We start from the raw sequence: 14,492 nt of genomic DNA on the forward strand, positions 1-14,492 counted from the left end.
ACTTTAAATGAGAAACGAAACGACTTGTAACGAAATGCATAACGACCTACATCAGCATTCCGAGTGCCCGACCTGGCACAAACACGGATCAGCGGTTTTCCACATTAGATACCAGGTTGTCTCGGTTCTCGCTCCATTTTTTGGCGTCCTTTTTGAAAGGTGTGAAATGTCGAAGCTTCCATCGATTTCTTGGTCCTTTTTCACTATTGAAAAACTCTACTTTGGCGGACAGAATTCAGTTTACCTTTACTTCTTCTCTGTGCACGATTTCAAGCAGTTTTTGGCGGCACACAGCTGGTGAAAACATCGATACATACGGAGGTACGAGTCAACAACAGCAGGTAAGCCATTAATTGTTGTCTTCCTGTGTTGTCTTGTACGTACGATTAAGTTAAGCTGAAGTTTCCAGGATAAAGTTCAGTTGTAAAGTTTGCTTAAGATGTATGGAATTACCTCTGGTTGTAAATGTTTCTTTAACAATCAGAAGCTATACATTGGAAGTTAATGTAACCTTAGTTTCAAAAAGGACAGCAATGGGAATTAATGGTGGTGGATTAACCTATTAATCAAACTGCTGTGTAAAATTTACCGATTGATTTATTATGATATTTTCCTTAGTACAGCAAGCTTGATTTGAGGTTTTCCAATACGGATTTACACATAAATTTAACAAACCTTTTATGCTTATAGTAATTGTATTTTATTCATAGGATGAAGTAAAATTGGTAGTGCCTCATGTATAATCCCTGGCATCCTTACTTGAAGAATAAAGATGAAAAACTGTGAAGTAGAACCCTGGCTTACAAGATACATGCATGTATTTATGACTATTTAGGGGGCCATGGAGACTTTATAGATTTATTTTTGTAAGAGCTATCGAAAAATTATATTGACAAGTAAATTTTGGCATTTCACTCGTCAGTCTCTATATATATTTTATATATAAACAAGGTGATTAGCAGATCTGTTTTCAGAGTTGCTCAATAGTAAACTAGAGCGTGATTATAACAGATGACCAACTGAGCAGCTGTAGGTTTGACTTGGCATTTTATTACTATTTAGTTTTGTACTAAACAACTTGTGTGCAGCACTCATCAGATAAAATTGCCAAATGCGAATTTACATTATTACACTGATTTGAAATACACATGCAACCGTTGGAAATATGATAGCTACAATAAGTGAATGCTTTCACAAAACAACCGAAAGTTGGCAATTGTAGATAAACGCTGTTACTATTGTGTGACAACAGAAGCTTTAAAAGTTGAAATTTAGCATTTTTTAGGAAGAATTTGTTTGCATGTCTACATGAAGTTATCAGGTCATTCTGTTTGTTCAGAGAGGCTAACTCAGGTTTACAAAGGTACTTCTTAGAGGCATAGGGTACATCGATTTGAAGTGGGGTTATATGGGATAGCTTGCTTTAAAATCTTTCAAGTGACTCTGAACTTTGATCTATTGTCAAAGTCACTAGGAAGCTGCCCCATGTAACCCCGCTTCAAATCGATGTACCCACGCCTCTGGGAGAAGTACTTTATTATTTGCAAACCTGAGTTAGTTTCTCTGAACAAACAGAATGAGCTGATAACTTCATGTAGACATGCAAAGAAATTCCTCCTGAAAAATGTTAAATTTTAAATTTTAAAGCTTCTCTTGTATTTCAATAGTAACAGAGTTTATTTGTAATTTCCAACTTTCCTTTGTTTTGTAAAAGTGTTCGCTTAATGTAGCTATCATATTTCCAATGGTCGCATGCGTATTTCAAATCAGTGTTATAATGTAAATTCGCATTTGGCAATTTTATCTGATGAGTGCTGCACACAAGTTGTGTAGCCTCAAATTTTGGACAGTAGCTAGTTTATAGTCCATGTCTACAAATTTTTATTTTGAAATATTTTTCCCCTGAGAGTGATTTTTGTACGATCACTACATGATTCTTTAATCCTGTTTTAAAAATGTTCTGTAAAATTTTACTGCGATTCAATATGGTAACATGAAGACAATTTTTTTAGCGTTTTCTGTCCACAAACTGAGAAACAAATTAAATTAACAAGAAACAAAGTCTGCTTTGACTTGTACATGTAGCTTTCAAAATGTGATGATAATAATAATGATTTATACGCTTGCACTAAATCATCTAGGAAAATTTTACGATTCATTTTATTTGAAAGTCATTGGTGTAGTTTGATAACCAGCTCTATAAGTTTTGAATTTGATATGGGGTTTACATACACAGTGTCTACAGGTTAAATCAGATGCACTACATCTCTTTTGTGTGAGACCCCTCTAGAGGCAAAGGGTAATGCTAAGAGGGTTCCTGTCATTGAAACAAATACTGATGTTGAATATGCAAAATAGCAATTCATTAATTCATCCTTACAGCTTTTTGGTAACATAGCAGCATCTAGTTCTAAAGTTTGCATCCAAAATGTTAGTGTTTTTTTTAGACTTTGCTTCTCAGATGGTTCCTTATGCTTTTTCATAACATAGCAGCATCTAGTTATAAAGTTGCATGCAAAATGTTAGAGAAGTGATTTTAAAGACTTTACGTCTCAAGCCAGGACTTTCCTTTCGGGGAGAAATCAGTAAAACTGTCAACTTAAGAGATCATCACGGGGCCAAATGTTATTCGCATGACAATACCAGAGTCTATAGTCACGCATTATTTGACTTACCCACAGGAATGTGGCTCCACTCCACTGAGCCGAAGAACACTCTTAAGAATCCTGACTCTTTTTTCCGCCTCTGTACGAAAGTCTCTCCAAGGTCTCGATTATATAAGTTCTGCAGGTAGTCAAGCCTTCGACGATCTCGCAGACGTAGTAACCAGATTGGGCGATGAATTTATGGGAATGACTTGGGCAAGGGAACAAAAGGAACGCCTGAAGTCTGCAAAGCGTTATCTAGAGGTCGATTTTAAGGTAAAATTGAAAGTACTTTATGATATGCATGTATAGAGATCATGACAAACAGATTCCCACTTGCCATGTAATAAACTTAGTTTTCATATAGGGCTATATAGGGCCATTTATAGGGTCATAAGGGAGGCTGCAGTCTCGACTGCAATTATGCACCCTATTGAAATAAAGTGTCATCCTCAACGTGGTGTGATGACGTCATCAGTCACCTGACTATGTCTAAAAGTGCATTTTATCTCATCACGAGGACAAGCACTGAGAAATTGGAAAGCATTTTACATAATTGAAAGGGTGCTGTTATAGAGCATTTAGAAACGGCCAGGTGACTTCTGCAGTCTCTCAAATAGGGGAGCTATTTGCCTGAGGGGATGGGAATGGGGAATATATCTTTTCTTTGTTGGAACGTACAGAAACTTAGACTAGCGTGCTGGTCAGTGTTTTATGAAGAAACACTCTATGTGACCTTGAAGTTGTTACGTCATTGGTCACGTGATTAGAATCACGTGACCAATGCACTTCTCGTTAATGAAGCATATTTTACTTCATGTGTTGACCTGGGCAAATAAAAGGTGATTATTTATGATTAACTGATATTGCCTTTGCAGGTGCAGGTATCGAAGCAATCCAACATACCAGACCATTGCAGAGCATATGCCCTGAGTGATCCAAAGGAGAAGGATTATCAGATGACCAGTCCACAGGATCATCTAGACACCTGCGATCGTTGTGAGTTGCTTGTGTTGGTTCTGGCTGATATATTTGACGCTCTTGAGAAGATGTCTGATGGCAATGTGTCACGTGACGTCACAAGACAGCTGCGCGGTGCTTTCAGTTATGAAGGATGTCATTGGAAAGCTAAGGTCACTCTTGCCTTAACTGAAATCTGTCTTTTATAGGCAGGCGTGAGTTTGATTTTCAATATTGAATACAACGACGGAAGCCTGACGGTCTGGAGGGCACATGGAATAGGACCTGGTAAATGCATACGACTTTCAGAGCTGACTACTCCGCAGGTGGTGCAGTTTCCAGATCTTGTGAAATGTGATAGAGATACAGCCAAGAGAAAGCCAAATGCACACTTCATTAAAGTGGAGTCCAGGCCTCAGCCTCGCACAGGTGCCAGGTCTCAGAGATGTTCAGATACTGAAGAAGAGCCTGTAGGTGATACCTCGACTGTTTCTATTTTTTTGCTGTCCGGCGGAAGGATGTGTGAAAACGTTTCGAAGATTTTCCTCCTTACAGCACCGTCTGGATCTTGGAAAACACGATCGTGCTTTAGAGAATGACACACTTCTTGACAGCTGTGCTCGGCTACGCAGACAGCCTACAGGAGCAGTTCTGTGGTATACCGTAGATACAAGCTAGAAAGCGTCTAAACCTCAAAAGTCAGCCGTGTTTACCGATGGGATGGGCCCTGAAGTCTATTCATGTTCGAAGAACAAGTTTACAGAAAAGCAAAAAGATTACTTGACCAGTAAATTTCGTATTGGAGAGAGTACTGGCCAGAAAGCGGATGCAACGTCTGTAGCCAAGTCCATGATCACTGCCAGGAACAGCAATGGAACAGCCTTTTTACAAGTTCTGAATTTCTGACGGGCCAGCAAGTTTCAAGTTTCTTCTCAAGGATAGCCTCGAAGCGCACACTTAAAAATGACGAAATGACGGAGAGTGATATTGAAAGAAAACTAGAACGTAGAGGATGAGGAAGCCTTCAGCGAGCTGAGAAGTGAAATCCTTTAAGAAGTTGCACTCAGTCATTCCATCTGCTATAACAATTATAACATTTGTGAACTTCTGGCGGATTCAAGGCTGCCAAAATTTTCAATGCAGATGCTTCAGAATATCTGTGAGCACTTTGATATCCTGATAACCGGCATCAAAGTGAAGAGGAAAGCTCCTTACATCGAGAGGCTGATCACCTTTGGCAAAAAATGCACCTTTCAGGGAAAAGTTTAAATCGCTTTTTGTTAAAACGATAGCTGTGATATGTCAGAACATGTGCCGGTCTGAAAGACTTGCCTTTATGAAGGTCAACCATTAAACATCGGCGGAATTGTAGTAAAGAGTACAGCGCTTTACCACAAAAGTCTCATAGAAAACTCAACACAAGAGATTGTTTTCGATTGTTTGCTTTAAATTTTGTGACAAGTTTTCTATTCTGTAAGACCCCCAGTTTTGTTCTCTTTTTTAATTCAAGCAAAATGGTATTGCGAACATATGTGGAGTCGCAGACTAGAACACTGTATTAGAAAAAAAAACCTTCATTTAAGACTTGATGAACAGTCGAATTTTGAAGAAAAGGATGTACGAGAATTACAACTGTTTACTTAAAGTGAAATCTAAAACAACGGAAACAGGTCCTTTTTCGCGTCGTTGCTTCTCTACACCCTCCAGGTGAAATAGTTTTGTTCTGTCACGCAACACTACAGCAATCAAAGACAAATGTGCCTTTGGATACTGGAACGTTTAGCTGTAAATTATTTTGAGCCTTTTGAAAGCTTCAACTTTGAAAGTGTACAAGATGTAAAAGTTGGATAAAAAAAAGGATTGATCGAATCTAATATTTCCGATAAAATGCTCAATTTAAGTCCACGGATGAAGTTAGAGGATTCGCTGCCTCGAGTTCGTTGAGCATTGGGAAGAAGAATTGACACGGATAACCAAGAAACAAATTGCCTGGAGCAAATTTAAAGTCAGCCAGAAAAGGGTAAGACATTATGGTAATTTTGTATTGTAAATCTACTAACAAGCTCGTGCGAGTTAAGTTTTCGACAGTAGCGGCAAGCCGTCGCCGTAAACACCAACAAACCGTCACTTAGGTCTCATATTTCAACCAAATTTTGTTCAACTTCGGAGAGTTCTTGTGAAGTACTAACTGAATTACCCATGTCAGTTTTTACACATGTCTTAGTGCAATGCTTCCAGACCTTATGGCTTGAGTCTCAGGATAAGCCAAGGTGTAGCGCATGCCTAAAATTTTAATCGCGACTGTCAGCTAAAATGTAAATTTTCGTCGGTTAAGAATAAAGCAGTGCTAAAACATTGCTGTTTGTCGTCCAGATTACTGCTAAGTTGAATATTTACCACCAAACTAGAAGTAAAACCCTATATGAACCAGTGCACCGGAAAATATTTTAGCTCGCTTTCCTTCCTCTTGTATACAAGCGAAGTTTTGAGAACGGCCAATTTCGTCTCAAATTTTGGCTATTTTGAAGTTGCCGACAGCAAAAATAAATTTTATCGATTTCCTCTAAATTGAAGCAGCCTTTCTGAAAACAAACTACATCACGCTTAGTTGCCTACCAATAGCTACTGATGGGAAAGATATCAGGGAAAAAAAATTTTCGGCTTTGGCCACGAAATTTCAGTTTTGCTTGATTTTTACAGGCATTGGCTCAAGGGCATGTTTTGTATAGCAACAATAGTTTTCTTATTACATGACACTCATCTCGGTTTGTAACAATCAGCAGTTCTTATTTATATCTGTTCCAAAATAACTTCCACATCAGTCATCAAAATCATCAGGTGATACAGAGTGTACCATGTAAATATAAGAACATCTTAACAACGTTTTCGGCAGCCTCAGATCGCAAAAATAATGTGAGAGCTTTTAGCCTCAACCCCAAAATTAGAGGTTTTTTTAAAAAAAATAGTGTATTTAGAAATATGAACCTTGCTAACAAAAGAAGTCCTATCCTTTTTTCCGTTTTTCCTGAAAGTGCTGATTAAATTTGTCATTAAATATTTTTTGTTTTCCATTACAACAACTTTATCGACATTTTTTTACTACACAGTTATCTCATCTATGGTATAATCCATCAAGACCTTATGTTAAGTCTGGAAGTCGATTTTCGTTCAATAAATAAACGCTTCAATTCATATTAAGAGTGCCTGCCAGTAAAAATCAGGCAAATTCGTAATTTCGCGGCAAGGGTCGAAAATTCGATTTCGTTCATATTCTTATGGTAGATAGGCTAGGGCATAACAAAAACTACTGGATAGTTTTTGGCAAAATATCCTTTTATTTCAAAGAAATAGGCAAATTACCAAATTCCGTTAAAATCGTCATTTGACGCACCATTTTATTAAACAAGTTTGAGAGCCTCGCATGCAAAACCACATCATTCTTCCGTCTTTAAAACAAATATTTTGTGCAATGTTTAAATGTGTACTGGGTTGATTTTAGGGAATGTTGCGTTGCCTTTTAGGCGCAAAATAACTAAATTTCGAAGACATGTATTTCATTCACTTAAAAGTACTTCGTGAATATAATTAATTTTCACCATGTGCGAAACCTTCAAATGGATTAAGCTTCTGGTGGTTGAATCGCAGAAGGATGGTCTACAGATTCCTGTAAAAATTTCTTTGGGCAAATGATTGTGAACGACGCGAGAGCTTATCAAAGTACGTTAAAAATGCAAATATTTGACCATCCGTCGTCAAATTTCAATTTACGGGTTAGACGTATATTGTAGCATGCGCCACATGACTTGACCTATGTTAAGTTGAAATAGACACAGAGCTGATAATTTCGAAATGTTCTAACCTTATTTGTTGTAAAAGGCAGGTCCAAAGCCGATTTGACGTGTTTCTAGACGATCTCTTGTTGTGTCCGGAAAGGTACCAAGACAACAGACATTAACGCAATATGCTTTAATACGGTCGATTCCTACAGCTAGCCCAATTCTCTCCCGCTACCGCCGGTCAGCGGTCAGTTAGGGCCTCATGTTACTACATCTCTCACCATTCGTCGCTCATAAAGCAGAAGTTTGCTTTTGTTTACACAAGGTTAACGTCCGATGTACATCACCTACTCTCAACCTATTATTGGTCGAATGCCATGAATTTGTGACCATCTTTCTGCGCATATGAACATCACTGCATCTAAGTAAAAAACGGCTTAGTCATTTGTAGATAGTTGCTTGCTTTGCGCTGCGCCAAAATATTACGTTTGACTGATTGCTGACCATTGCTGATAAGCGTGTCGGCGCAGCACAATCTTACAGCCGTTATTTGTTCGTCACGCAATGCTCTCACGGCATATGCTGCACATTTTGATCTATTTTGTATAGAGCACTCTCAGGATAAGTGGAACAATTTAATCATTGTTCATCTGTTTGTTCATATACATAATAGTATGTGCATATTTATATAATCGTATTCTATAGTGTACGTGGCCTCGGTCCAAATCACGTTTGTTGTACGTTCTGGTGTTTCAGACAGCAGTTGATAAAGCTAGTGCCTGTAATCACCAGAATATTAAAAAAATCGCCATAAACAAATTATAGATTAATGAAGCAAGAACTAGCTGAAATAAAAATAGGAAATCACAACGTGTCTAATTCGTGAAAAAAAAAGACTTTATTTAGTAATTACACGAGTAAATAGCCCTGGCCATGCCATTTTATTTGGCGTATTTTGTTTCCTTAGTGGCGTGGTATTTGTATGTTTGTAACAGAAAATACAGGACTGTTGTCAATACAGTCCAAAATTATTGTCAGAAAATATTGTAAATAAGACACCTACTGACCGGTTACCTCCGCGGTCACCATTTGGTCGTTGCGATAAGGGTTTCATTATTGTCTTTACCCCTATTAAGCGGCCACCCAAAATTTAAAAACTTTGTTTTGGAAAGGGCGATGGCAAATAAGAGTCTGAAATTGAAGGTGCATGACGAGTGATAATTCAAACACACGTCTATCATGATTGTCTTGAATTGACTCCATGTTCACCAAGAAATTTATAACCCGATAGTGAAAAATTAAATAATCAAGGTACACCAACTTCTATTTAAGCGGCTAGCTCCATTAAGCGGTCACCACCCATTTCCCCGATGGTAGCCCACTGTATTACATGTAAACCAAAAATAATTGCACAGCGCCAAAACACCTAGGTATGGGTTTAGCGTTACAGTAATACGCAGGGCATTTAGGTAGCGGTGGTCGAGTAAAAGATAACAACAGGGGCAATGGTAAACTATTCATTCTATTCATTTCTTAATTTAATCTCTTCCTACTCAACACGAATGTGTGCTTCCTGTGGTTCTCAGTCTTACGGAGCCTTACGTATTGAGATAGAAATTGTCATACCACTACCCCCTAAAATGGGACAACAGCATTGCGTGACCAACAAACAAGGAACCGCTGCAAGGAAGGATTCAAGCAGCAATAGATCATAGGATGATCAAACGTAATATTTTGGTGTAGTGCAAAGCAAGCAACTATCTACAAATCACTTAGTCGTTTTTGACTTAGATGCAGTGGTGATCGTGTGTGTCGAAAGAGGGTTATAGATTCATGGTATTCGACCATTAAATAAGTTGACCGTTAGTGATGTACATCGGACGTTGCGTAAACAAAGGCAAACTTCTGCTTTACATGCGACGAATGGTGACAGAAACACGTCAGATCGGCTTTTGGACCTGCCTTTTACAGCTAATAAGGTTATAACATTTCGAAATTATCAGTAATTTGCATATTTCTTTGAAACAAAAGGATGTTTTGCCAAAAAAACTATCCAGTAGTTTTTGTCATGCCCTAGCCTATCTACCATAGGAAAATGAGCGAAATCGAATTTTCGACCCTTTCCGCGAAATTAAGAATTTGTGTGATTTTTACAGGCAGGCACTCTTAAGATGAATTATTCAAACACCAGAGTATGGCTGAACTCGAGGTGATTATTATAAGTCGTCATTTAAAACAATTATTTACAACGATGATGAAAACTTTCTCGATGGCTATCTTATTGCAAAAGAAACAGTTCATACTGATATATTAAAATGAGTACCGAAGCACCACTTTTGAATTAAGGCAATGTTTACGAGAACTTTTTAATAATCTAAGTCTTGAACTTCATCCACCATTTTCATGGCATTGGTCTACGAGACCTAACTCACAAAATATGGCAAAACACCTGTCTGATTGTGTCCTTCACTGCTCGTCTAACTTCTTCTAGCTTCCAACAGTAAAGAATCGGGTTTAATGAAGAGTTTAAGAAAACTAAAGAACCTGTGTAGATCCAACGGTGATAAACAGATGAAGATAGTCCACTATTAGCCTTCAATGCCTCTGCTATACTAAAGGGTAGATAACAAGCGACCAGCGTCAGTTGCAGCCATATTGCAGTGGATACTGCCTTTTTGTATCGCGCTATGTTCAGTTGATTTGATTGGTTCGGTTGTTGAACATGGCCTTGTACTTGATTTTGATGATGACGGAGGGTGAAGAAAATCTTTGTGTAAGAGAAAATGGAGATTATAAGACACAGAAATATACCTATGATACTATACCACATGGTTATAAGGGGATTCCAAAAGTACATTGCTGAAAAGAGAGCGGGAGAAACCCATAAGGTAAAAACTATCGCGTAGGTTCGCTTTAAAGTTACAACTTGTCTGTATCTAAGTCCCAGCAACAGGGCGAGAAGTCTGTCCACGCTTATTGCAGTCATAGTTTCGACCGACACTCCACACAAGATATAAATTGTTATAAAACTTGCTACTGTTAGGTGAGGACAAATATTCCACTGTTCATTGACTACAGATATCGCATAGACAACAGCGAGAGGCTCCGAAATAAGTCCAACACAGAGATCAGTTGCTGCAAGGCTACGAAGCAAGAGTTTGGACGGCGGATGAAGTGAAGACTCCTTGTGAAGAGCAATTAAGATCAGAGCGTTCCCAAGAAATGCAGTGACGGACAGAAAAGAGTTATAAACTGATGTAAATGTCAACTGGCCGTGCTGTCCAGCAGTTAAATCTGGCGAACAAGCAAAGTCTTCGAACGTTTTCTGCTGTCCATCTTCAGTAAAGTCTACTTTTGCCATGCTGATCTGATAGATGGCTATTTGTGTTTAGACGTAAGATCAAGCCAAATTTAATTTACATGGATCATTGACAGTTTGGAAAGGCAACTTATAACTTGCCAAGCAGGTGCTCTACTGTTAGACTCCTAAGAATGACTGGTTTTGTTTTCGAGCGTCAAACGAGCGAAACGACATGTGTAATTTCATATTCAAGATTACGAAAAATAATATCGGAATAGTCCCATGTGATTTCCGATTTTCAACCCCAGGAAAACGGTCAATTGTCTCAGGTTTTTAACAGTACGGAGATGTAAGCAGAATTGTTAAAGTAACATCACTGAAGGTTTTAATTTTCTCAATTGCTGAACTGTCCCTGCGCCTGTCCACAAACGTCTGGATCCTGTGCAGAGGGCAGAGTGCGGGAGAACTCGATGGTGCATGTCAGATCGCCCGGTTAACTCCAATCTCCCTGGAAAACGCCATATTATATTTGGTGATAACTTAGATGTAATGGAGGAAGCAACTCTGTGGCAGGCGGTAATGAAAGTTTTAACTAAACTTTGTAGCAGTTCCATGCATTAAGGAAGTAAATACTTTCGAGTTTATTATTTAGTGGGCCTTCCAGGGACAGTCTAGCGCTCTGCCAACTGAGCTAACCAGGCGGGGTGCATGTCATAACACCACAATAACTCTAACTTCCCTGGGGAAAGGTATATTTGGTAATAACTTTGCTAAAAGGGTAGAAGCTGCCCTGTAGTCTAGGGCAAGTAAAAGATTCACTTTTTCTAACAGTTCCATTCATGTAGACCGTGAATATTCTCAAGCTCAGTTCACTATTTATGAGATCGTTTCAGGGAGGGAGGCTACATTTTCCCTAGGAGCCTTTATAATTCTGCATTTTCTCTCCTGGTCTCCATTTATAGGTTGTTCCCCAAAATCTCCACAGAAACGCTCCCTGTATCGATGAAGATCAAAAATGTCTCTTGTTCCCCTGAAAGAAATGACCATGTTGACGTATGCATGTTGCCAGCTAGGCCTGGGAGACTCTCATTTAATAGGGGACATAGTTTTCAGTTTGAGTGACATTTATAGAGGATATTACATGGTGGCGAGAAGATATAAATTTTATGTTCGAGTGGCAAGAACAATAATTCTTGCAACGAAAACATAAAATTCATATCTTCGAGCTAACGTGAAATGTTCTTTTTATTGTGTAGACATGCTGATGACCGCATTTTTGACGATTTTCCGAAGATTTCTGACCACTTTCCGAAGATTTCCGAAGATTTTCCAAAGCTTGTCCGAGGGTCACACGAACATTGCCGAACATTTTCCGAAAAAGCTCCGAAGATTACCGAAGATTTCAGAAGATTGCCGAAGATTGCGGAAGACTTTCGAATAACACCCGAAGGTGTTTCGATGATACACCAACGAATTTAAGTACAATTTAAGAGACAAACTTGATATCAGTGAAATCATCGACATCGTCACTTGTGAGGATATGGAAAATACGCCACCCAAGTCCCAGATGTGGTCTCGTATTAATTTTACGAGTTTCTATATAATAATATGTACTTATTGACTGAGTGGGAGCGCCGAACAGGAAAATATTTAACTCAAAGTCCGTACGTCCTGACCTTGAGCCAAATACTTTCCCGTTCGGCCCGACCTTACTCAGTCAATAAGCATTTTGTCATATGACCACTAAGTGTTGAAAATTTTGAAAATCATGTTTGAACCTAAATAGGACGCGATTACATAACCTCAGATGACCGCGCGCGGAACAACTACAGAAAAGATTTTACAATAAAAACTCGTCATTTATTTCTTCGCTTCGAACAAGAAACTTGCAATTCATCGAAAAGCACGACTCAGTTTCTAATTTTTGTTTTTCAATGAAGTCCACAATAGTAAAATTCATGCTAAAAAGTCAACAGAAAGTTGACATAAAGCTGTCGAAAATATGTCAAAACCATCAAAAACTTAGCGAGTCACAAAAGTTCGCTTTACGCTTCACTGAAATTGTTCACAAATCTTCTTCATCTAAAGACTAAAGAAAATGTCGGCGTCGTTTCAAGCTTTTTTTCGACCTCTTGGATTCTCTTGAACAAGGGAGAACCAGCAACTGAATATTAATCACACTGATGTTGGCTCCGCAAACAGTGCCTGGGTTTACTGATTTTGCTGGCTTAGCTGTGTGGAGGAAATTACACTATTAAACACAAGAGAGTTTTATTATCTGGTTAAACTGTACGGTAGTGAACTTGTGTTCGTACTCAGTTTTGTCTCTTCAAACAACACTGATGTAGAAACTGCACAGTAATTTATCCTACTGTGCACAAGGTATGTTTGTAATGTCTCTGGTTTAACCAACTTCTCCCAGAAACTGTGGAAACTCGAAGAAAGCATTTATATCGTACTTTTTTTTCTTCACGTAGTTTTCTTGCTTTTGACCCACGATGAATTCTTTGATGCTCTCCACTGAAAGAACTTTCGCCTCAAGACTATTTGCTTATTCCAAAGGTTAATTATCGGACAGTTCATCCGGGAAAATCATTTTCTTGACCGTCTGTTTGCTTGTGGTTGGCTTCTGAGAAAGTTGTGAACTTCTTCATTCGTGACAAGTGTTGAATTTCTTTCTTTGCTTTCGTAGTGGGTTGGCGACTGAAGTAGTTCTGCATCGGACAATTCGTCTGGATTGTAAAATTCGCTCTCAGAATATTCACTTTCATCACTCATTTTGAAAAGAACAAAATTTTACAACAACAAAATTGTTTTTGTCATTAACTCGCATCGATTTTGCCGTACTCATTTCTAGTAGGGCCGTACGCGTCGGAGAGACGCGTACGGCCCTCATACGGGACCTCTTCTCTTATGGTTTTCCAAGGATATTGCGCGCGAGGCTGTATGGGTCATATGATAAAAAAAATATATAGATTTAGCCAAGCCCAAAAGCGGAGCTCCTGGGCCGGGTTGTTCAAAGCCCGATTAAGACAACCCAGGTTAAGCGAGAACTTTGATTTGAATTTTGTAACTTTGCAGTGAGGTTTTCTTGATATTGTTTGGCCTTCAGTTTTGAGTTTGAATAATCTCAAAATACACAAAACAAAAGCAGTGAAAAGCATTTGTTTAAAATAACTATTTATACTTCTGTTAACTTTAATCCTGGGTTAGCGTTAACCGGCTTCCGAACAACCCCGCCCCGTTTACAATAAGTTAATCTGACATGAACCCGAGATCTAATTAAAAACCCCGGCACTTGGTCAGCGGTCAACTTTAAAAAAACACGTGACCTCGATGAGCTCTAAACTTGAGCCAGCGATATGGTCACGTGATGCCGGTCAGCGGATACCTTGTTTTGACAGGTGTCAATTGACCATAACACGGATGTCCAGTATCAAAGAAGGAGGCTATAAATGTTTCTGTCAACCTTTTAGCTGGAGTATGGCCGCCATGTTGCGCGACTCCGTCGGCGTCGTCGCCCTCGTGCGTACGCGCCCACGAGCAATACCGCCAGCCATGATAACCATAAGAAAATCCATTCATGGTTTCCCTTTTCTTTCCTGTATGATAATGGGGCTCCGCTTGGCGGCCCTTGGGGCCGCCGGAGCTCCGCTCATATATAGATTTAGGCAAGCCTAAAAGTGGAGCTCCTGGGTTGGGTTGTTCAAAGCCCAGTTAAGATATCCCAGGTTAAGCGAGAATTTTGATTTTAGTTTCGTAACTTCTGTATATTGTTTAGCCTTCGCTTTTGAGTTTGAATAATCTCAA

At 38.9% G+C, this 14,492-nt stretch overlaps 1 protein-coding gene and 1 long non-coding RNA gene across 2 annotated transcripts; one reads left to right on the top strand and one right to left on the bottom strand.

Moving 5' to 3' along the window:
- Positions 1–95: 95 nt before the first annotated feature.
- LOC149116362 (uncharacterized) lies at positions 96–912 on the top strand. The gene is made up of 2 exons (XR_016204019.1): positions 96–341; positions 711–912. It is a non-coding gene; the product is annotated as an uncharacterized LOC149116362 (long non-coding RNA).
- A 7,343-nt stretch (positions 913–8,255) lies between these two features.
- LOC110046495 (beta-1 adrenergic receptor-like) lies at positions 8,256–10,754 on the bottom strand. The gene has a single exon (XM_020752189.2). The coding sequence runs from the start codon at positions 10,740–10,742 to the stop codon at positions 9,810–9,812; it is 933 nt and encodes a 310-aa protein (XP_020607848.2). The 5' UTR covers positions 10,743–10,754; the 3' UTR covers positions 8,256–9,809.
- Between the last annotated feature and the right edge of the window lie 3,738 nt (positions 10,755–14,492).

This window comes from Orbicella faveolata, unplaced genomic scaffold (assembly GCF_042242905.1).
Source record: "Orbicella faveolata isolate gen_17 unplaced genomic scaffold, um_ofav_v1 contig_12, whole genome shotgun sequence".
Lineage (NCBI taxonomy): Eukaryota > Metazoa > Cnidaria > Anthozoa > Scleractinia > Merulinidae > Orbicella > Orbicella faveolata.

Coding starts and splice junctions, on each gene's coding strand:
- LOC110046495 (XM_020752189.2), bottom strand. CDS start 10,742: ATGGCAAAAGTAGACTTTACTGAAGATGGACAGCAGAAAACGTTCGAA.